At 46.0% G+C, this 20431-nt stretch overlaps 2 protein-coding genes across 2 annotated transcripts; one reads left to right on the top strand and one right to left on the bottom strand.

Moving 5' to 3' along the window:
- Positions 1-556: 556 nt before the first annotated feature.
- On the top strand, positions 557-15827 carry sestd1 (SEC14 and spectrin domains 1). Its single transcript, XM_068572800.1, has 19 exons — positions 557-813; positions 3054-3123; positions 3251-3359; positions 4363-4453; positions 4524-4637; positions 7460-7573; positions 7665-7759; positions 7894-7949; positions 8823-8891; positions 9934-10091; positions 11416-11538; positions 11773-11967; positions 12283-12397; positions 12523-12694; positions 12930-13011; positions 13113-13235; positions 13335-13526; positions 13649-13752; positions 14155-15827. The coding sequence occupies exons 2-19, from the start codon at positions 3054-3056 to the stop codon at positions 14492-14494; spliced, it is 2322 nt and encodes a 773-aa protein (XP_068428901.1). The 5' UTR covers positions 557-813; the 3' UTR covers positions 14495-15827.
- An 80-nt stretch (positions 15828-15907) lies between these two features.
- dnajc15 (DnaJ (Hsp40) homolog, subfamily C, member 15) lies at positions 15908-18633 on the bottom strand. Its single transcript, XM_068572781.1, has 6 exons — positions 18505-18633; positions 17378-17425; positions 17209-17282; positions 16983-17059; positions 16800-16870; positions 15908-16317 (listed from the first exon to the last, which is right to left on the bottom strand). The coding sequence occupies exons 1-6, from the start codon at positions 18611-18613 to the stop codon at positions 16247-16249; spliced, it is 450 nt and encodes a 149-aa protein (XP_068428882.1). The 5' UTR covers positions 18614-18633; the 3' UTR covers positions 15908-16246.
- Positions 18634-20431: the final 1798 nt, after the last annotated feature.

The raw sequence follows: 20431 nt of genomic DNA, 5'->3' as shown, positions 1-20431 counted from the left end.
TGGGCTATGTATTTAATGTGACGAATAAATTAAGACATCTAAATGCTGTACATTTATTTATACGTTCCTAAAGATATTTTAAATTTTCTTCAAGTGCCATAATCAGGTCAGGTCAATAACTTCATTTTGGTTTGTCCAACAGTTTGACTTTCACTTCAAAAACCAAACAAGCCCGCTATGTATCACAGAATCATGGTCCATAAGCTCACATATTCAACATATGAATGCATGTGTACGTTCACTTAAAGTGTTACAGTTTAAAAAATGGTTACCCATATTTTATGGATGGAAATAAGTATTAAATACATAAAAGAAGAACACATATTTAAATAAATAAAATAAAAACAATTTAAGACGAAATTGTCTGTATATAAATTTGGATAAGACATGTAATAGAAAATGGTCATCAGATATGATGTATGACACGTCCTCCAGCTTTCCATTGTAAACGTGTTCGTCTGCGGCTCCTCCAGGCTTTTACTTTGAAAGTCGCTTTACCGGAAGTCGTGCTTCTCGTTTGGGCTCCACTGAGGCTGCGCAGAGTCGCGAGCTCCACCGCCTGCTCCCTGTGTGCGGCCACTGTTGTTCAAAGCTATCGGAGAGCAAACTGGGATCTGCAGTGTTTGATGGAAAACTGATTTCAAATCCGCTGACAAACCAACCGGAGAGGAGAAAGAAGAGGAGGAGGAGGAGGAAGAGGAGGAGAGGAAGAGCTGCAGAAGAGGAGAAGGAGAGACACAGAAGAAGAAGGCGAGGAGGACAGGGAGAAGAAGGAAAATCGGGACGGGATAATGCTGCAGATTTAACTGAAAGGTAAGAAGAGCCGCCCGATCAATACTTATTGTTGATCGATCCTGAAGTTGTCGATACTGCGTGCGGCTCGAGGCTGCGGCGAGGGCGCGTTCCAGCAGCAGCCGCAGCCTTCAGCCGCTGAATGTAGGTCATTATGTCTGTGGGCCGAGCCGAACCAAGCCGAGGCAAACCGAGCCGTGCCGGGCCGTCCTGCCGCTGCAGCCAGGCCGCAGGCAGGCAGGCAGGCAGGGAGGCTGAGGAGGAAGAGGAGGAGGATGAAGAGGATGAAGATGATGCCCTGCAGCAAGACTGCCTGGTGCTGCAGTAACAACACTCATTTATTACCACTATCAATACGACTGATGGGGTTATAATAACACTTGTATCAGATAATGGGATTGAAGTTCGGCAGAACATAAACAATAGTAAATAAAAGTAAACTAAAAATATTAAAAATATGAATGTATATATTTATTATCTATAACAAATACTATTGATTGATGCAAACGTGAGGCATAACCTGACTCTAAAATGAAAGCTGAGCTAGTCTGTGATCAAGTCCAGTAAGTTGTGTCAGGACAAGATTGAGAAAACGTTTGTGCCTGATAGATATGGTATAACGTAATGTTAATACATTACTTGTATAAGTACATACTATGGGATATAAATCAAAACTAGAAACACATTTAATAAAAGGAGGTGATAATAATAGTTGGATGTATGTATATTATTAAAGTGTGGTTCACCTGCTACTGCGTCCAAATATAAACAATAAATGCACAATCACACGGTTGAAACAGACGCCAAACCAACGTCTGTGTGGACCACAATTTAGTGTCTTGTATTTATGTTTGACGTTTTGTTTTGCAAAGTTAGGAAAGCAAGCTTTAAGTCAACCCTGAAACATAGATAGATGTTCACTTCCACACAGTGGGACATACAGCTCATTGAACACTGGTATCAGATTGGTTCTGATACTCAAAAGCTCAGGAAACGCTGTCGCTATCTGGACTGAAAAAGTCAGATTGGCGGCGTTCCTTCTTTAACCAGCTGATGAAACAGACAACATGAACAAATCACACACTGTGCTGAACGTGAAGCCGAGGATCTGAATCTGTTGGGAGAAATGCCAACAAAGAGAAAATCCTTCTGGAAAATCCCTGAACTGATTCCAATATACTTTATCTCCTACTTTAGCTGTTTGTAGCTAGCTGCTACAGTGTTTAACAGTGACCCAGTAATCCTCTGACTAGTGAGAGACAGGTACCACACACACTGTGAGCAAGTGTGTGAGCATGTTGACTAGTGTGTGATCATGTGGACTAGTCTGTGATCATGTGGACTAGTATGTGACGGCAAATTTGACATTAGCTGGTGTTGCGTCTTTTCAAGGTGAAATAACAGATATCATAAGTACTCGTCTATATAATCATTTATTCTCTGCGCAGACAAGAGGCACCGTTACACAGAGTCAATATGAGTCTGCATAAGGATACACTCAAGAGCGACAATTCACATATATATGGCACATATACACAGAGAGGGAAGTGGGGGGGGCTGCAAATAGACAAATGGTTTCAGGTTGTAGCAAACAAAAGGGATTGGATCAGTGTGAGAATCAAAACAGTCAAGGTCTATGTCCCGCCCTTGATTTATGACCCGTCCACACAAGTGATTGATTACTTGACATCAGGTACGGGCGACGTATGCCATTTGACAAATAACCTTGAGTCCCCTCTGCAGGAGAGGAGATAGTTTGTAAACCAGTTTAAGTATAAATATAAAATACACCTAAGAATATAAAATTCCCATTACAGATGACAGCATGTGGACTAGTGACTGATCATATGAACTAGTGTGTGAGCATGTGGACTAGTGTGTGAGTATGTGGACTAGTGTATAATTATGTGGACTAGTGTGTAAGTATGTGGACTAGTCTGTAAGTATGTGGACTAATGTGTGATCATTTGAACTAGTGTGTGATCATTTGAACTAGTGTGTGAGCATGTGGACTAGTGTGTGATTATGTGGACTAGTGTATGAGCATGTGGACTAGTGTGTGAGCATGTTGACTAGTGTGTGTGTGTGAGTGAGTATGTGGACTAGTGGGTGAGTTTATGGACTGGTGTGTGGACTTGTGGACGAGGGTCTTACAGGAGGACAAAGTGCAGCAACCGAAAAGTGTCTCATTCGGGTCGATTTTAACTGAATACAATCTGAATCCTCATCTTTGTAATCGTTGTGTTTGTGTCTGCCTCCAGATGTCCAACGTTACAGGGGAAGCAACCACCATGCTCCCCATCCTCAAGAAGAAACTGGCCTTTCTGTCAGGTAAAACACACACACACACACACACACGCACACACACAGCATGATACGACACGTCGACATGTGAGGACTCTATAATCTGAGTTGACATGCCCTTCGGTCAGTAATCTTCTGATCCGTGTCTCTCCAGGGGGCAAAGACCGGCGCAGTGGTCTGATCCTGACCATCCCGCTCAGTTCAGACCAGACCAGCATGGAGGAGCTCAGCGCCACGCTGGACTACCTGCTCAGCATCCCCAGGTATGTCCGGGGTCAACTCGTCGCTGAGGCGCTGCCGGCTCTTTGTATCTCGGCTGCCGGGCCCGAGCCTGAATCCAGCGCGTTCAGCTGTACTTTAAAGGAGCTTAAAGGATGATTCCGCTTTATTACATCTTGTATTGGCCCCGAACATCAGACCACCCTGATTACGAGATAAGCCCTCTTTTTCCAACAGCTGCTTTTGTGAAGACATAAAAACTCGCTCTGACCGGTCCGAAATAAGACTTCCCCAAAGTGACACATTCAAATAAATGTTGTTTCCAGTCGCACACATCTCTATCCTACATTTCTTTTTAGTCAAATTGTTGAGCTCCACATCATGACAGTCTCTATAAACAACCTTTTTATTTTGGCAGCTTGACGAGTGATTTATCCCTTTTTTTTATTCAGGCAATAAAGGTGTCGGCGGATGCCTTCGACTCGTTATCACTTGTCAGGAATTTATTTCCTCCACAACACATAACACGCGCTGTTTGACATTCCTGTAGGTCAAAGTGGGCTTCATTAAAACAAGACACATCGAGGCTGCACCCTCGAGGAGCTGGTGTTACGCGACACAATATGATACGATCTACAGTTTTTTATATTTTAATAAGATAAGATAAAATTATCCTTTATTAGTCCCTCAGTGGGAAAATTGCAGGATTACGGCGGCATTGCTCACAAGTAAATGAAGATAAATATCAAGTCATATAAATAAACAGTAGAACGATAATAAAACAAAATTAACAGTAAGAAGAATATTAAATATACAGATGGAATAAAAATTGTGTATAAAAGTACTTATATGTAATGGATATTGCATAATCTAATATAAAAATATAAATAATATCCCGAACAAATGTTGTCTTATATGCGTGCCAATACCATTTTTGTAAGTCCTTTTTTAAATTTTGGATGCGTTATGGGTTATGACTCGACTGGAGTCCAATGGTTTCGTAACTGAAATGGTCGCCCCGTCTCTCTCTCTCTCTCTCTCTCTCAGTCAGAAGTGTAAGGCTCGTGGTTTCACCGTCATCGTGGACGGACGGAAGTCTCAGTGGAACATCGTGAAGACTGTGGTGCTCATGTTGCAGGTACACATCCACAGAGGGCGACATATATTACTTCATGCCGAAACGACGACGCTAACCGCTGCCGTTTCAGAACGTGATTCCTGCCGAGGTGTCGCTGGTCTGCGTGGTGAAGCCAGATGAATTCTGGGACAAGAAGGTCACGCACTTCTGCTTCTGGAAGGAGAAAGACCGCCTGGGCTTCGAGGTGAGTCTCTTCGCTGCTGCTTCAAAGTTGTATTTGCCTTTCCCTCTGTGGGAACTTAACAATCACATACATGAGGGCTTTCCTGACCTGAACTCTCCTTGTGCGCTTTTTTTGGATGCACTGAAACGTTGCAGATGTCGTTTAAAAAAAGCAACAGAGGGAGCAACTATGTAATTTTGTTGCCGCGCTAATGGCACGGCTCTAAAGGCGGCGATGCTGCTCCTCCACTTTGGTCCAGAATTAAACATTGCAGCAACTATTGGATGGAGGCCCATCCTGTTTTTAAGGGCGTATGAGCAAGTAAACGGTGTGGGACTGATAACGGTGGAAGAAAGTGGTGCTGATGTTAAATCCTTTCACATTCTTTTTAGCCAAATCCAAGTGCGTTCTGGGGACCGGCGAGCCCGTTAGTGGCTCCAAGTGGGCGTTGGGGCCTGTTATTAATGTTTCCCAGCACTGTTGGGCTCATATATTGTACATTAAGAAGTGGACATGGGCGTCGTGACGTCACTCAGTGGTTTCTGGACTGACCTGTTGAGGCCTTGAGTTCGTCATTTTCGCCGTCGCCATCTTGTATTTTGGCAACCAGTGAATGGAAGTGATCATATTTGGACTGCGGGGGAGTTGTGGTAGTGACCCGTCACTGACCTTGTAGCCCCGCCCTAAAGCACACCCTGCATTCTGGTCTGTTTGACTTTAAATGGAGCATAATTGACGAAATGAACATAATTCTGTATTGAAGAAGACTTGAAACTACAGATTGAGACCATAAACTCACGTTTACTAAGGTCACTTTCTCATAGACTTCTATACAACCAGAGGAGTCGCCCCCTTCTGGCCGTGAGAGAGAATGCACTGAAAGGCACTTCTGCATTGGCGTCACTTTTCAGAACCGGAGGTTGCCGCCTGGTTTGGCCGCGTGTTCATCCCCACTTCGCCACTTTTTGTCTCCCCCCCCCTTTTTCCCAGATAGTAACGGGTTTCATATCATTCCCTTGTTGTCCCACCCGATGTTTACAGCCGCTCTGAACCAGTGTGAAAACCCCGGGTTTTATCCAACTTTAGAGATAACCACCGAGACAAAGCAGCTCTCTGTAGTTTCAGTATTTGCTCTTGTGACGACATTTTGGTCCAAAAGCAAACACACACAAAAACAGCCCCTCCACCCCCACACACACACACACACACCACACACACACGCTTGATTTATGTTGTTAAGCTGATATCAAACAGATATAAACTGAGTCAGTTATGATAACCTTGAGCATCATTAACTGTCCTGATAGCTGCTGGAAACCTGAGCCGGGGTCGTGTGTGTGTGTGTGTGTGTGTGTGTGTGTGTGTGTGTGTGTGTGTGTGTGTGTGTGTGTGTGTGTGTGTGTGTGTGTGTGCGCGTGTGTGCGAGTGCGTGTGCGTCGTGGTTTTCGGCCAGCCTCCTCCTCTATTACAGCAGATGGGTTCACTGATAGAGATCAGTAGTCGATGTGACCCAAATTTCTGCAGCCGTGTTGGCTCAATAGTTGTTTCCACGGTAACCGGGACTCGAGCCGGTGGGTGTGCGGCAACTTGTAAAGTTGCTGCTCGTAATAAACATTTAGTGCGTTTCACAGACGCTCCGACATTTAGGAGTCGGCCAGTGAACCGCAACAGTGTAATGTTGGGTTTGTTATTTACATCTGTTGGTGTACTCACACACACACACACTCACACACACTCACACACACACACACACACACACACACACACACACACACACACAGCTGCTGTAAGGGAGATTCTGGTGACGCTGTTGAAATGTGACTCATCTAAACTATGGAGAGGTTGTAAATGTCACAGTGGGGTGTGTGTCGTACAGCTGCTCTGGAGTCTGACCTACCGTTTGTATAAACACACACACACACACACACACACACACACACACGCTGAGCAGAGTCCAATTTCTCCGACAGCATCTGCTGCAGCGACAGCAGGAAGAGCGGCTCGCTGCCAGCTGTCGGGCGGTCCTCGTTGGTGTCTTAAGCAAACCGGCCGCAGGAGTTGAGTGATGAGGTGAAAAGATGAAATGTGCGGGCGGTCGCACAAACGTTGTGCGAACGCCTCAACTGTACGACAGCTCAACTTACGAGACTGTCTTTTGCACACACAAAACCTGACCAGGAACAGCTCGCAGGCTTGCTCATGAACAGTGAGCTTTATATCTCCAGAATTAGAAAGGGCTCTGGGAGGCTGAAGGAGAAGCACATCTCGTGATCCATGACCTCTGCTACAGTGATCTGTGAGCAGCGCTGGTATGAACAGCTGGTATTTTCGTTATTTTTTTTAAATTGAAATGGAACTTTGTGCGTTTCACCTGCGTGCACACACAAGGATGCGTCCCGTTCGCCTGGCGTGGCTCCTCCCCTCCCTCGGTCTCGTCCAATTATGTAGGACAAGAAGCGACGCGAATAATTAAAGGTGCGGCGCGTGCTGATTTGTCGCCATCGAGCGGTGCGGTGGTCGATTACCAGCTGAAACTCCTCCGAGCGAGTAGGCAAACTACGGTGGCTCACGCAAAAACAAAAAAAAATTGAAAATTGCAGTTCGCCCCCACATCTGGGCCCGGTTGTTTGGTTTTGTCCCTCCTGGGCTACTGTAGAAACTGTAGAGAAGAGATAGTGGTGACGCAGGAGTGAGTCCTGGAAATGATTCAGCGTTGTTGCAGCTCCGGTGTCTGAACTGAGATGTGTAATACATTAATAAGAGCCCTTCTTGATGTTAATATCTGATGGTAATAATGCTGACTCATCACGTCATGAGCTCACTGTGTCCGTGCTTCTCGTCAGGTGATCCTGGTGTCGGCCAATAAGTTGACGCGTTACATTGAACCCTGTCAGCTGACGGACGATTTTGGGGGAAGTCTGGACTACGACCACAACGACTGGCTCAACAAGAGGCTGGTCAGTGCTTTTTTTCATAAATCATGTATTCAACATTTACGTCATTTGGTCTTCGCCCACGTTTTGTTGACGTCCGTTTCGTTTGTTGCAGGTTTTTGAGAAGTTCACCAAGGAGTCGACGTCGCTGCTGGACGAGCTGATGATTATCAACGACAGCGACAAGGGCAGCGCGGTGGACAAAGAGAAGTACGGTCACACACACACACACACACACACACACACACACACACACACACACACACACACACACACACACACACACACAGAGCTACAGTTAAAAGTGTACCAACAGTAAGACGGATGTTCTCTGTTCTCTTCAGATCAGCTGACTGCGCCCTCTTGCCATCCTTCGACCCAGAGACTGTACTTCAGACCGGTAAATATCGACTCCTCTCTTTTTAGCCCCTCTCAGACATGTTGGCCTCATGTCTGGGGCCGATTTTATTTTATTTTTTTAAAGATACTGTCCATATACTGCGAATACTCGGAACTACGAGGACGCAAGATTTTTTTGTTTACGCCCCGTCACTTCCATTCAAGATGCTTTAGAGCGAGAGGGCGGCGGGTTAAGTCGCCGTCGATGTAGACCTGCTGCTGGAGGATTTATACCCGATTTGCACTCTCGCTAATTGATTCAGGATGGTAGCTAATGTGGTGGATGTTAACCTCTGAACCCCAAAATCCGCATGCAGAAAGGAAAAGCATGTCTTCTTGAATAGAAAAATCGGCAAAATGACACCAATAATCATAGCCAGGAACTGTAAAAAAAAAAAAAAGAAAAAAGAAAGAAACTATCATCATCGGATTTTGTCTTTCCGACGGTCCTTGAACACATCATGTGTAACAAATGCTTCTGTCAGTAACCCTCCCCCCCCCACACACACAAAAAGCTTATTTAAAAAGACTGCCTGGCTCTGATGATGTGAGCGGAGAGGAGGAGTGCTTGGCCGCTCCGTCGGCTGCCTCCATGTCCCGGGGGCCAAATGGACGCCAGGGCTGGATGAGCGATGGATAAACGATGGACACGTGGATGGCCGCGTTCACTGTACTGAGCGGCCTGTGTCTGCGGGGAGGAGAAAGGGGGTCTTTGTCCGTGGTGCCACCCTCCTCCCTCTGCAGCATGTACACAAACACTGACGCGGTATTGTTTCAGACGCTTTCTGTAGAACAGGCTTTTAAATCTCACTCCCCTCCCCATCCCCTCCACCTCTCTGTCTGTCTGTCTGTCTGTCTGTCTGTCTGTCTGCAGGTCATGAGCTGCTGTCGGAGCTGCAGCAGCGGCGTTTCAACGGCTCCGAGGGAGGAGGCGGGCAGGCAGGTGAGGAAGCAGCTGTCAGTCATCCAGGTGTCACCGTGTTAGTCGAGCTTTGACGTCTGGATGCATGCATGCATTGATGTCTTTTGTATCGTTCGGTGCACGATTTTCTCTCTCTGAGCTGTTGTTGAATGAGGGCATCCAGTTGTTCCACCGCAGTGTGACGCAGCGGGCGAGGGTGCTGCCTAGACTGCTAGAGGCCTGCGTGCATCAGTGTCTGGACCTGGTGGCAAAAAACCTGCAGCCCGGTTTCCAAAAAATGTGGTTGAAAGCCTGAGAGAGGAGGCAGCAGATTTAGGTTGACATGTTCAACGCAAACACATAAGGCTCCAGTGTTTGAGAGTCCACACATATTTGACCTTTGTTGCGAGACGTAGGAGTGACAGACGTCTCAATCGCTCCAGGAAAGGCGCCGCTTCTCAGACAAGTGGTTAAAAATACACACACCAGTGTTCAAAAGTTTGGGGTCACCCAGACACATTTTCAATTGCTTGGCAAGTTCTCTCATGGAATAGCCTTCAGAACTAAGAAGTAGAATAGACTGCAGAGTTTCACATTTCTGGCCATTTTGAGAGTATAAAGCAACAACAAATGTGATGCTCCAGATACTCAACGAGCTCAAAGGAAGGCCAGTTTTATAGCTTCTCTCACCAGCAGAGCTGTTTTCAGCTGTGTGACATCACTGCACAAGTTTTTTTTGTTTGCACAATTAGTCTTCTAAGGCGATGATCAAACACAATGTACCATCAGAACACTGATAGCTGCTGGAAATGAGCCTCTATACACCTCTGTAGATATTTCATTAAAAACCAGACGTGTCCACCTAGAATAGTCCACATTAACGATGTATAGAGTGTATTTCCGATTAATTTAATGTTATCTTCATTTAAAATCAGTGCTTTTCTTTAAAAAAAAAGGACATTTCTAACTTGTGATGTCCTAAAAACGATCAGACCGACGATAAGGGGACGTCCTGGACTGTAACCCCCCCTCCCCTCCTGCAGTTCTTCTCGCCTGACCCCCTTCTCTGACCTCTGACCTCCAGGTCCAGCCTGGTGTCCCATGGAGGAGGAGCTGCTGGCCCAGCCTCAGGTGATGAAGCTGCTGGACTCGCTCAGGGAGCAGTACACCAGGTACCAGGAGCTCTGCAGGCAACGAAACAAACGCACCCAGCTGGACGAGATCCACGCCAAGGTCATGCAGGTAACACACACAAACACACACACACACACACGCAGCTGTGGCTCTCTGTCTGCCCCCATAAATCACCTGTCAAAATGCTGTTTTGTTTCCCATATTGAGTCTTTTTTTTTCAACCTTGGGGATGATTCATGGTTTATTTTTTTTCTGCAAAGTGCAGCGAGACTAAAACATGGCCGAGACATTAATGGTAGGTGGAATTGTTTGTCAAAGCCTTGTAGACGGAGCCCGACTAGCCGTTCCTCCCGTGTGTCCACATGTAGACAAACCGCCGGGTGCCGTATCCACGGCTACAGTAGCCTCTGGAGTCTTCCCCCGATTCTTTTATCATCCAGTCTTTGACCTTTGACCCTCCAGCATCGATATCGGTGTGCAGCGCTCGTGTAGAAATAGACTCCTGTGTGGTTACTGAGGCTCCTCCTGCAGCCGCAGGGGCTGATGGGTAACACCACTGTCTTGGAGACGAGCCCGGGGTTGCCATGGGAACCGGACCATGTTGGTCGCTAGCCTGGAGGATTTTAGGTGGAGGGGGGGCGGAGGAGGATGGCCTACTTCTGGATCGAACAATGTATATGTGTGTGTGTGTGTGTGTGTGTGTGTGTGTGTGTGTGTGTGTGTGTGTGTGTGTGTGTGTGTGTGTGTTTGCGTGTCTGCTCTTTAAGGCATCCCTGACCTGATACATACAATTAAATCATGATACTACAGACACACACATCTGGATGAACGCTTCAGGGATGCTGCTGTGTAGTGAACGGTGCTCTGATTCTGACCTCCCTGTTTTAAAATGAGTTATTGTGTCTCCTTTTACTTATTACCAAATTATTACATTCAGTTATAATTTAATACGGCTTTCTTTTTTTATTTAACTGTACTTCTACTGTTTTACTTTTTCTATTTCAGTTGGCTTTACTGTAAAATTAAAATATATTTGAGGAAAACTATTTTATAATTATTATAATTGTAAATTATTTACAAAATAAAAGATCTATGGACAGTGACCGATGGACAGTATCTTGTCTGATGGCATCTGAGAGTAGAGGCTGAGAGCCCCCTGCTGGTCGCTCCGCTGCACTGCAGCTCACAGACTTCCCGAGGCTGAAGGAAGATCCTCAAGACCAACAACACGTCTCCCGGTAGACATTTCTGACGCGTCACAGCAGGAGACACGCAGATATGAATTATAGAAATAATCACGGTGGACTCAATTCACATAGCTGCTTCGGCCCTGGTTTCCCAGGAGGGGAGACAAATGAATGGAACCGGCTTCTCCGTCTAAAGCAGAGTCCTAATTGTGAGTTGTGTTCTGTCCTCTTCCTCTTCCTCTCAGGTGGTCACCTGGCTGCAGGGTCCAGGTTCAGAGCTGTTGAAGACTCAGCAGGCGATCGGGGACTCGTCGCGAGCGGCTCAGGCTCTGCAGCAGAAACACGAGGAGATCGAGAGCCAGCACAGTGTAATGCAACACATCGGACACACACGCACACACACACACACACACACACACACACACACACACACACTCACACACTCACGTGACAAGCTCTTGGATCAGATTTGGGGTTGACTTCAGATCAGAGTAGAGTTTCAAGAGTTGGGAGTCTCCAGCCTTTATGCTATTTTGCCGCTCAGACTAAATATTATAAAACTTCAACGGGCTCATGTTCCGTGCGTGTGTGTCTGTGTGCAGGAGTGGTTCGCCGTGTACGTGGAGTTGAACCAGCAGATCGCCGCCTTGCTCAGCGCCGGGGAGGAAGAGGAGGTGGCGGAGCTGAAGGCGCTGCAGCAGCAGCTGAGCGACGTCTGCTACCAGCAGGCGGCGCAGCTGGAGGGCCGGCAGCACGTCCTGCAGGCGGCGCAGGGCTTCCACGGCACTACGCAGGAGGTAAACGCACACACACACACACACACATGAATAAGATTGCTGTTTGTGCTGTATGTACAAACGGGAAACTGTGTTTATTTGTGTGTGAAAACAAAAAGAAAACAACTTTTTAAGTAGAGAGGTAGGTTCGGGACTATTTAGCATAGCTTAGCACAATGACTGTAGACAGAGGGAAACTGCTAGCTCCCATCAAAAGTATGAAGGGAAACAAAATCACAAACTAAAGCAGAACTTTTGCATGGATGTTGTGTGAAACCCAATGTGCGTGCTACTTGTTCTGAACGACGTGTGCCTCCGCTCTGTGCTCCTCTGCAGTTGTCCCAGCAGATGGACGGCCTGCTGGGCATGCTCTGTGCCGACGTGGCTCCAGCCGACGGCGCTTCCATTCAACAAAACCTCAAGCTGCTGGAGGAGAAGCTGCAGACTGTCGGTCGGTGCTCCGCGAATGATGAAGCTCGTCCTTCTGACACGATGATGCTTTTTTAAAAAAAAAAAGAAGTATTTATTCTATTTTCGTGGCTCGTCAATCGCGTGTGTCTACGTCTGTCTGTGCAGAGGCAGGTCTCGCCTCTCTGCGCCAGAAGGGCGGGCTGCTGATGGAGCAGATGTGCACCACCCAGCCGCCGTGGCCCCTGGAAGAGGCGGAGGAGAGTCCGGCCGGGGAGCAGCAGGACAGCGCTCAGCACGTTCAGACCGTGATGGAGGAGATGCAGCTCCGCAAGCAGAGGTAACTGTCTTCTTCTTCTTCTTCTTCTTCTTCTTCTTCTTCTTGTTCTTGTTCTTGTTCTTGTTCTTCTTCTTCTTCTTGTTCTTCTTCTTCTTCTTCTTCTTCTTCTTCTTCTTCCTTTCTTTTTTAAGGCTCAGCATGGAGCAACTTAGACTTTTTAGATAAATATAGCCCCACGTTACAGTATTAGTTTGGATATGTGAATGAAGTGTGTGTGTGTGTGTGTGTGTTGCAGGTGTGAGGACATGGTGGACGTGAGAAGGCTGAAGATGCTACAAATGGTCCAACTGTTCAAGTGTGAAGAAGACGCTTTACAGGTCGGACACAAAAACAACCTTTAGTTGTGTTATACAGTACAATACAGTACTTCCTGTATTGGTGAGATGACGTGTGTGTGTGTGTGTGTGTGTGTGTTCAGTCAGTAGAGTGGCTGGGCGAGCTGTTAGACGCCCTGTTGAAGACCCACGTCAGGCTGGGCGACGACTCTCAGGAGAACAGGATCATGTTGGACAAACACAGGAAGTTTGTGGACGTCGCTCAGGTGAGCCGCGTCCCGGAAACTCGAGGCACGAATGTCAAACTCTCAACACAAATATAAATGACAACCGGCTCTCCGTTCGCCCCCGTTTCTTCCTCGCAGAGCACGTACGACTACGGCCGCCAGCTGCTGCAGGCGACCGTCGTCCTCTGTCAGTCCCTGCGCTGCACGACGCGCTCGTCCGGAGACACGCTGCCGAGACTCAACCGGGTCTGGAAACAGTTCAGCGTCAGCGGCGAGGAGCGACAGCAGAGGCTGGAGCTGGCCCTGAACTTCCACACCGCCGCCGAGAGGGTGAGAGAGAGAGAGAGAGAGAGAGACACTCCCCGCCCAAACCTGCGCTTTATTTTTAGCAGAACGTTACATTTTGTCTTCAGTGCATAAAGTGTTTTTTTTTTTTCTTTCCTGTGGTTCAGGTGTTACAGCAGGAATGTGTGGACCCAGAGTCTCTGGATGAAGTCGACTCTTCTGGGAAAACTCTGATGGACAGACTGACCTTGCCTGTTATCTTCCCTGATGGGTACGAACACACACACACAACCATACGTAACCACATACATTCCCTCGTGTCTATAACACACAGTGTTATCTCTGCTCAGGCAGACATTTCTCCGCTAGATCTGTACACGGAAAATAGTTGTTTGCTGTTATCTTAAATCTCTCGCAAACCGCTGCTTATCGACGCATCCGGCAGAACATTATGTCAAGTTTTTGGTCCAATGTTTTCCCTCGTTTAGCTTTGGTTGGAAATATCTGGCTGTGTAGCTAGCTGCTAAGTGTTGAACTGTGTCTGTCAGCTGTTTGATGCTGAGCATGTTGTGTTGTTCTACCTTTAAAACTATTGATTGTAGCTGCTTTCAACCCTAAAATGAAAAAGTCCCCAGTGTGATACAACTCCAACTCCAACTCGTTGTCGTTTCAGGACCGAGCAGTACTTCGGGACTCCCAGCGACACGGCGGCGGCGGCGGAGGGCGTCAGAGAGCGCCTCCTGCTGGTGGAGGAGCGACGGCTGCAGCTGCAGGAAGTGGAGCTGCACGATGACGAGGAGGATGAGGAGGAGGAGGAGGAGGAGGACGGGAGGGTGCTAAACGGGCAGGAGGCGCGGCTGGACGTGATCGGTGAGGAACTGAGTGAGAAAGAGGAGCAAGATGAGGAGGAGGAAGAGGAAGAGGAGGAGGACGGGGGGCAGCAGCAGCAGCAGCAGCAGCAGCAGCAGCAGCAGCAGGATGAAGACTTGGAGAGGGCTACGCAGGACTGCTAGTGGGCGTTACCCCGAGCGGCCTGAGTGGAGCTCGTTGACGAAGGGCAGCTGATTAACTTCGACCGAAAAACCTGCGACCGTTTGCTTCCGTCTCCCAGCAGTTTGTTCCTTGCCGCTGCTATTTCTCTACATTAAGACTACATTTCCCATCAGCCTCACGGCTCACCCTTCCTGAAAGATGGGGGAGACATGTTGGATGTGATCTTCGTCACTCCGATCAGCAGAATCTGTGAGAGCCCTGGAACGGCGACGCCCTCTTACCCGTTTTAAAACGCCGTCCACGTGGAGCTGTAAAATACTGAAACTATTCATATTCACGTCTCTGGATTCTCTGTTGACGACGGACCGACTGTAAAAAAAATACTGTTTGGATGAGAAGTCTTTAAAAGTATAGCTAAAACCGCCTCCTCTTTCCCAGCATGCCTCTTGTCCGCCTATGTGGGTGGAGCTTCCAAGGTGCTAACATGGTTACCAAGGTTTCCGTCCGTGCCTCCTTCTCGCCTTTCTCGCTTCCTCGCCTCCTTTTTTTTATTGCCCCCTTTCCCGCCTGACGGAAAATGAACTTGTTGGCCTGTACAGGAGGGGCGGAGCCAAGGCATGTCAGGTGTGCGGCGACCAGATGGTCTTCCAGCGCCAACGCCCCGTGCGTTCAGACACGTCAGGCGACAGCCGCGAACCTCTCCGGGGCTGAATCTCACGCGCAATTAAGCAAAGCAGCTTGTGGAGAAAACCACAAGTCCCAAAGAGCACGTCTCACCTTAAACGAGATCTGGTTTTTAATTCCACCTCCTCCGACCTGAGGATGAACCCCAGACAGCTGTAACGAACTAAGATGAAAATAATAATCTAATAAGATATTACATTTCGAGCTTGGATTATTGAATTGTGCACATTGTTTTATCAACCCCTCTGTGTCTCAGCAATCACAGATTTGACCAAATGAATACTGGAGTGGAAACACGCAGAGAAAGGACAAAAATGTTGATTTATAGTGAAAACTGATTGGATGTTCCCTGAGATGTTCTACGGGACTTGTAGTTGTAACATTAGTGTTTCCATAATGACCTCCTCGCTGTTCTAAATAAGCCCGCTGCCTTCATGACGTAGGAATTTAAACCTGTGCCGCTTTTCCCTGAGCCAGACATCAGAATAGGAGCGATTCCCTTTTTTATTTATTTTCACTTTGTTTTTCCAAACAAAACTTGCCGTGACTGGTTGGGATTTTTTGACCAATAACTGCTGCTGTAAGTGTAACCGCTAAATACTGCGTCTTGCTCTCTGTCCAATAATATATACATATGACATCATCTTCCAAATAAAGAAGCTTTTTAAAGTTGCTGTCTGGGGTGTTTTTTATTATTTGTCTGAAGCTCACACAGTCACTCATTCCAATACAAACACAACTTCTGAACATGTTTTCAAAACGTTTATTGAAAAAAAATGTGTCACTTATACACTGTTTAAATATTGTAATGCAACATTGTTCTGCTCCTTAAATATATTACATCATTACATTTGTGCACTTTACATTTCTTGTTGCTGTAGAACAGCTGCCACTAGAGGGCGCCTGTTCACCCAGCCGGTCCCTTACTTATAACACCTAAAAAGCTTATTTAAAATAAGTAATATGAGGTTATGTCAAGTCATTTAAAAGTCACCCTTGGTTGATATACATATTTATACGTTCACAATGTTGACAAATGAATGTGGAGATAAGTAACGTTGCTCAAAAGTGTCCGTTAACTGTGCTGGTCATCGCCGGCTCTCCTTGTCTAAGAGGTCTTTGGCTTCGTTGATCTTAGCAGCAAGATATGGGGACCCACCTGCGCACAAAAACACAAGTCTGATTCCAGGGTCACTCCTTTAACACACAACCATAACTATTTCAGACTCCTCCCCTTCAGCTGTCTGCACGCTACTTATCTTTTTTAAAATCCCCATTTCTAAGTGAAACCACAACAACCTCCGAGCCAACGACCTGTCTAGACGGACACATTTTTGGCAGTTCAGTGAGCTCCACCAGAGCCCAAATATAGAAAGGCTTAAAGAACAATTGTGTCTTTTTTTAATCAACATACATCTTTTAATGATTTATGTGTGTTCTCGCTCGCCTTCCCACCTGCAAAAGCTCCACTGAAAACAAGTTCCCTCTCAGCATTATTCTGCAAATGATTTTGATTGGTTGGAGAAACCCAGAGTGTTTCTCTCCTGAGAGCAGAACTATGATGCATCAGCCAGACCTTTCTCCAGCACTAGCACAGCACTAACTGCAGCTGTAACTTTGACGGTCTGAGTTTAAGCTCACCCTTATCTGGATGATTCAGGACCATGATCTTCCGATGGGCGTCGCGTACCTTGGCCTTAGTGCTGACTGGGCTGAGGAACAAAAATAATAATGTGAGCAATCGTCTCATTCTTCTGAGCTTTCAAACTCACACAGTTTTACAGAGAACGTTTAAGAATTATAAACCACAACACATTTCTATACCTGATGCCAAGAACGAGGCTGGCCTCTCGTTTGGACATCTTCTGCTCAAAACCTCCTTTGTAATATGACGAGAACGCCTGTGGTGACAGAAGGATTAGAGCTTTGATTCTCAATCGCCTGAGTTTATCTTCATATAATATTTTATGAGGTATTTACAACATGCACAACAAAAAAGAACAGAAATAAGTCTGGATACTGATGTATAAGAAGTGAAATAATTACTCACGGACGAGGGCATCTTCCTGACAGTTTCAGAGAAGACCTGTCCAAGAGGCTTCCACAGCTGGAATGCATAGCGGCCTGTGGACCAACGTGCATGAGAACAGCTTGAAAACAAATACATTTTCCAAATGTCCGATTGGCAAATTATGGATCTTGTATCAAACTATTCTTACCCGCAAGACCTGCAGCAGCCACACCGAGACCGACTGCGATCAGAGTCCCTCCCTGTCAACCAAACAAAACGTCCAGCAGTTACTACACCGGGTCAGACGAGTCTGTCTACACAGGTACTTGAAGAGGAGAGAGCAGCAGGCCGGTCTCCACAATCACACAAACAACCCTGGCTGAAAGATTTGACGGTTAGCCAGCGATCCTTTGTGGGATTGTGTGTGGAGAACAAAAAAAAGTTCTCCAATAAAACTTAGTAAATGTTAATGAGTACTTAAATTAGGAAGTAAACGGATGAAGTTTCGGTGCAATATTACATTGCCTAAATTATTTTTCAAAAGGCTTTTTTGTTTTCTTGTGCCATGTCGTACTTAATATCCTCAAATCCTCTTTTCCATTTCTCTACAATTACTTAATAATGTGCCATACTGAGGCTTCGTATTTAGCAACTTAATATTGTGTTACGTCCAAATAAATTGTACATATTAGGTTTTATACCTCGAAAGATTGTGCAGCCGCTCTCCTTCCCCTTTTGTCCCCCTCCCCCTTCCTTACATCGCATGATGAGCATCCTATGCACACGCAGCATAACATCTGCACAACATCTGTGTATTTGCTATTAAATACCCCCTACATGGAAGTAGCTAATGTCAGGATAGATGGCAGAACATTTGATAATATGCATCAAGCGTGAAAGAATACGAGATGGTGACATTAGATTGTGTTCGCCTGCTGCGTTATCCAAAAGGAAAATATAACTAATAGTCTTGTGAATTTCATAATTAGCTACTAGTATTAGTGTGAGTACCAAGTTGTTGATAAAAGTTGATCAAACCACAGTTTAAAAGGTAAAAAAACACTAAGTTACGCAGCGTCAAGGACGCGTTCGCAGCTCACTTTAGCTAGCTAGTTAGCTAGCTAGGTAGTTAAGTTAGTTCGTTAGCTAGCTAACGCTAGTTAGTTTGCTCGTTAGTTAATAGTAATACACCTGGCGCTACTGCAACAGTCATGACGTGCCATGCCGCTACGTTAGCGGTCGTTGAGGTTACGTAACAGGCACGTTGACAGGTAGGAAACCAGCCTGGTTTAGTTGAATTCCCTCCGCAGAGGCCCGCAGCGAAGGAGCAGATACTTGCCAGCTGTCTGTCAATGTTTGCGTCGCTCCTCGGCGTTTTGAGAGAATACTCCGCGTCTCGCATCATTTCTCCTCCGTCGACGGACATGCTACCGGCGTTCGCCATGTTGACTGAGAGGCGAAATGTCAAAGTCACGTGATTCAACCACATCCACATCCGGTTTACGATTTCAAAATAAAAATCAACGCTCAAAGGTCGAAGCTCTAAGCACATTCCTTTCTGGTATCCAGCATATTTTTGGATCTTCAAAAAGTCAAAGCAACCTTATTGAGCGTTTTTAGTTCTCGAAACAAATGTTTCTGTGATGCCAATTTGGAGGGTTCCTAGTGGTAAATATGCCAGCACAGAGGGTAACTTACACAGAATATCATAAAGTCATACATTAATGTAAATGTTAAAGAAACATCTATCTATCGGTCATATTGTAATGACACTGGGGACACTATCATCTGACCTTTGACCTCCAATCCTGCAAAAGGGCAAATTCAAACTTCTTACTGACCTAATGTACCTTTTGGTAGTTCCAACATAAAGAGCACAAACATAATTAAACATAGTTACAAAAATAGCATTTCTAATTAGAATAAACTAAACCTAATATGATGTGTGAAATTTCATAACATTTTAATGGTTTGTGCGAAGGATTCCTGAGTTTATCCCGGTTCATAGATAAAACATACCCCTGTTGTTTAATGTTTGTGTCACTAGATGGGGCCACTGCCAAATTAACCCTGTGGTGCGGTGAAACGCGCGCGCGCGCGTGTGAGTATGTGTGTGTGTGTGTGTGTGTGCGTGTGTGTGTGTGTGTGTGTGCGTGTGTGTGTGTGTGTGTGTGTGTGTGTGTGTGTGTGTGTGTGTGTGTGTGTGTGTGTGTGTGTGTTTCTTGCACAGAATGAGATTATATTTATTAATAACTCTTGATGTAGCGTGTGGTAGTGGAAGTCAGCATTTTTCAGAATTTGGATTTTGTTGTTGACTTTGCTTGTCTTAATTTCTTATGCTACATTTGGGTTTCCAATTGTTGCATCAGTTACATCTGTTTGCTTATATGCCCTCATTCATGTTTGCATGAATATTTGTGTGTATTGTACTTGTATGTTTTTGTGTTTTATATGTTTGTATTTGCCCTTGATGTGTGTTTGCATTTGCGTTGCTCTTTGTACTTGTGTCCGTCTACAGGTGCACCTTGTGGCCCTCGTGGACCCTCGACATGATTAGGGGTCCAGCAGGAGTCTCGGAGCAGAGAGCAGCGGCACAGTGGAGCTGATGGAGTCCTGAGCCTGGAGCTGGTTTCTATTGTCCCCGGTAATTGGATTTGGTCTGGGAAGAGAGATGGCTGCCAGTGAGAGGCTGCGATCATTAGGTGTGAATGAGACGTGTGGTGCCGGGGCTGAACACACACACACACACACACACACACACACACACACATGTCCACGCTACTCCAGATCAATCTGAAATTGCTGTTTTCATGTCAAACACTATTCTTCACAAAATGTGTGCTGTCAGATGATTTTCTCAAAGCTCACCTCCACTGAAACATTAGAACAAACCAGGACAACAGCTGCATTTCTTCTCCGACTTACCCTAAACACACGGCGAGGGAGGTTTCATGAAGCAAATTCACTTAAAACAGATTGAGGCCCTTTTCCAGAACACCCTTTGCCCCTACCACTTAGCCCTCTGTCATGCCTGTTCACGCGTATCGGGGCCATAAAACCTCCAAAAGGAGGCACACTCCAAAGCCAGTGTTGCAAAATTAAGTAGCCTACGTATTTTCTTTGTCATTGGGAGGTTTCAAGATGACGATAACTTTGAGCTATCGTGGTTTGATGTCATTTCAATATGCTTTAGACCTTTGCTTTATAACAAGCATAACAGACAAACTTGCTACGATATTTTTATTGAGGGAATAAATCAAGA

The sequence above is a fragment of the Clinocottus analis genome, unplaced genomic scaffold (assembly GCF_023055335.1).
Source record: "Clinocottus analis isolate CAN_PGR_092001 unplaced genomic scaffold, fCliAna1.0.p SCAF_12, whole genome shotgun sequence".
In the NCBI taxonomy this organism is placed as follows: Eukaryota; Metazoa; Chordata; class Actinopteri; order Perciformes; family Cottidae; genus Clinocottus; species Clinocottus analis.
The sequence above is the reverse complement of the archived record's forward strand: the minus strand, read 5'-3'. Positions and strand labels throughout refer to the sequence as shown.

Bases quoted from the DNA above. Each gene is read 5' to 3' on its own strand.
- sestd1 (XM_068572800.1), top strand. From the start codon at position 3,054: ATGTCCAACGTTACAGGGGAAGCAACCACCATGCTCCCCATCCTCAAG. The intron at 7,760-7,893 runs GTACGGTCACAC...TGTTCTCTTCAG, and splicing joins AGCGCGGTGGACAAAGAGAA to ATCAGCTGACTGCGCCCTCT. The intron at 12,695-12,929 runs GTAACTGTCTTC...TGTGTGTTGCAG, and splicing joins ATGCAGCTCCGCAAGCAGAG to GTGTGAGGACATGGTGGACG.
- dnajc15 (XM_068572781.1), bottom strand. From the start codon at position 18,613: ATGGCGAACGCCGGTAGCATGTCCGTCGACGGAGGAGAAATGATGCGA. The intron at 17,426-18,504 runs GTATCTGCTCCT...GTTGACAGGGAG, and splicing joins CATTGACAGACAGCTGGCAA to GGACTCTGATCGCAGTCGGT. The intron at 17,060-17,208 runs GTGAGTAATTAT...CTGTCACCACAG, and splicing joins TCAGGAAGATGCCCTCGTCC to GCGTTCTCGTCATATTACAA.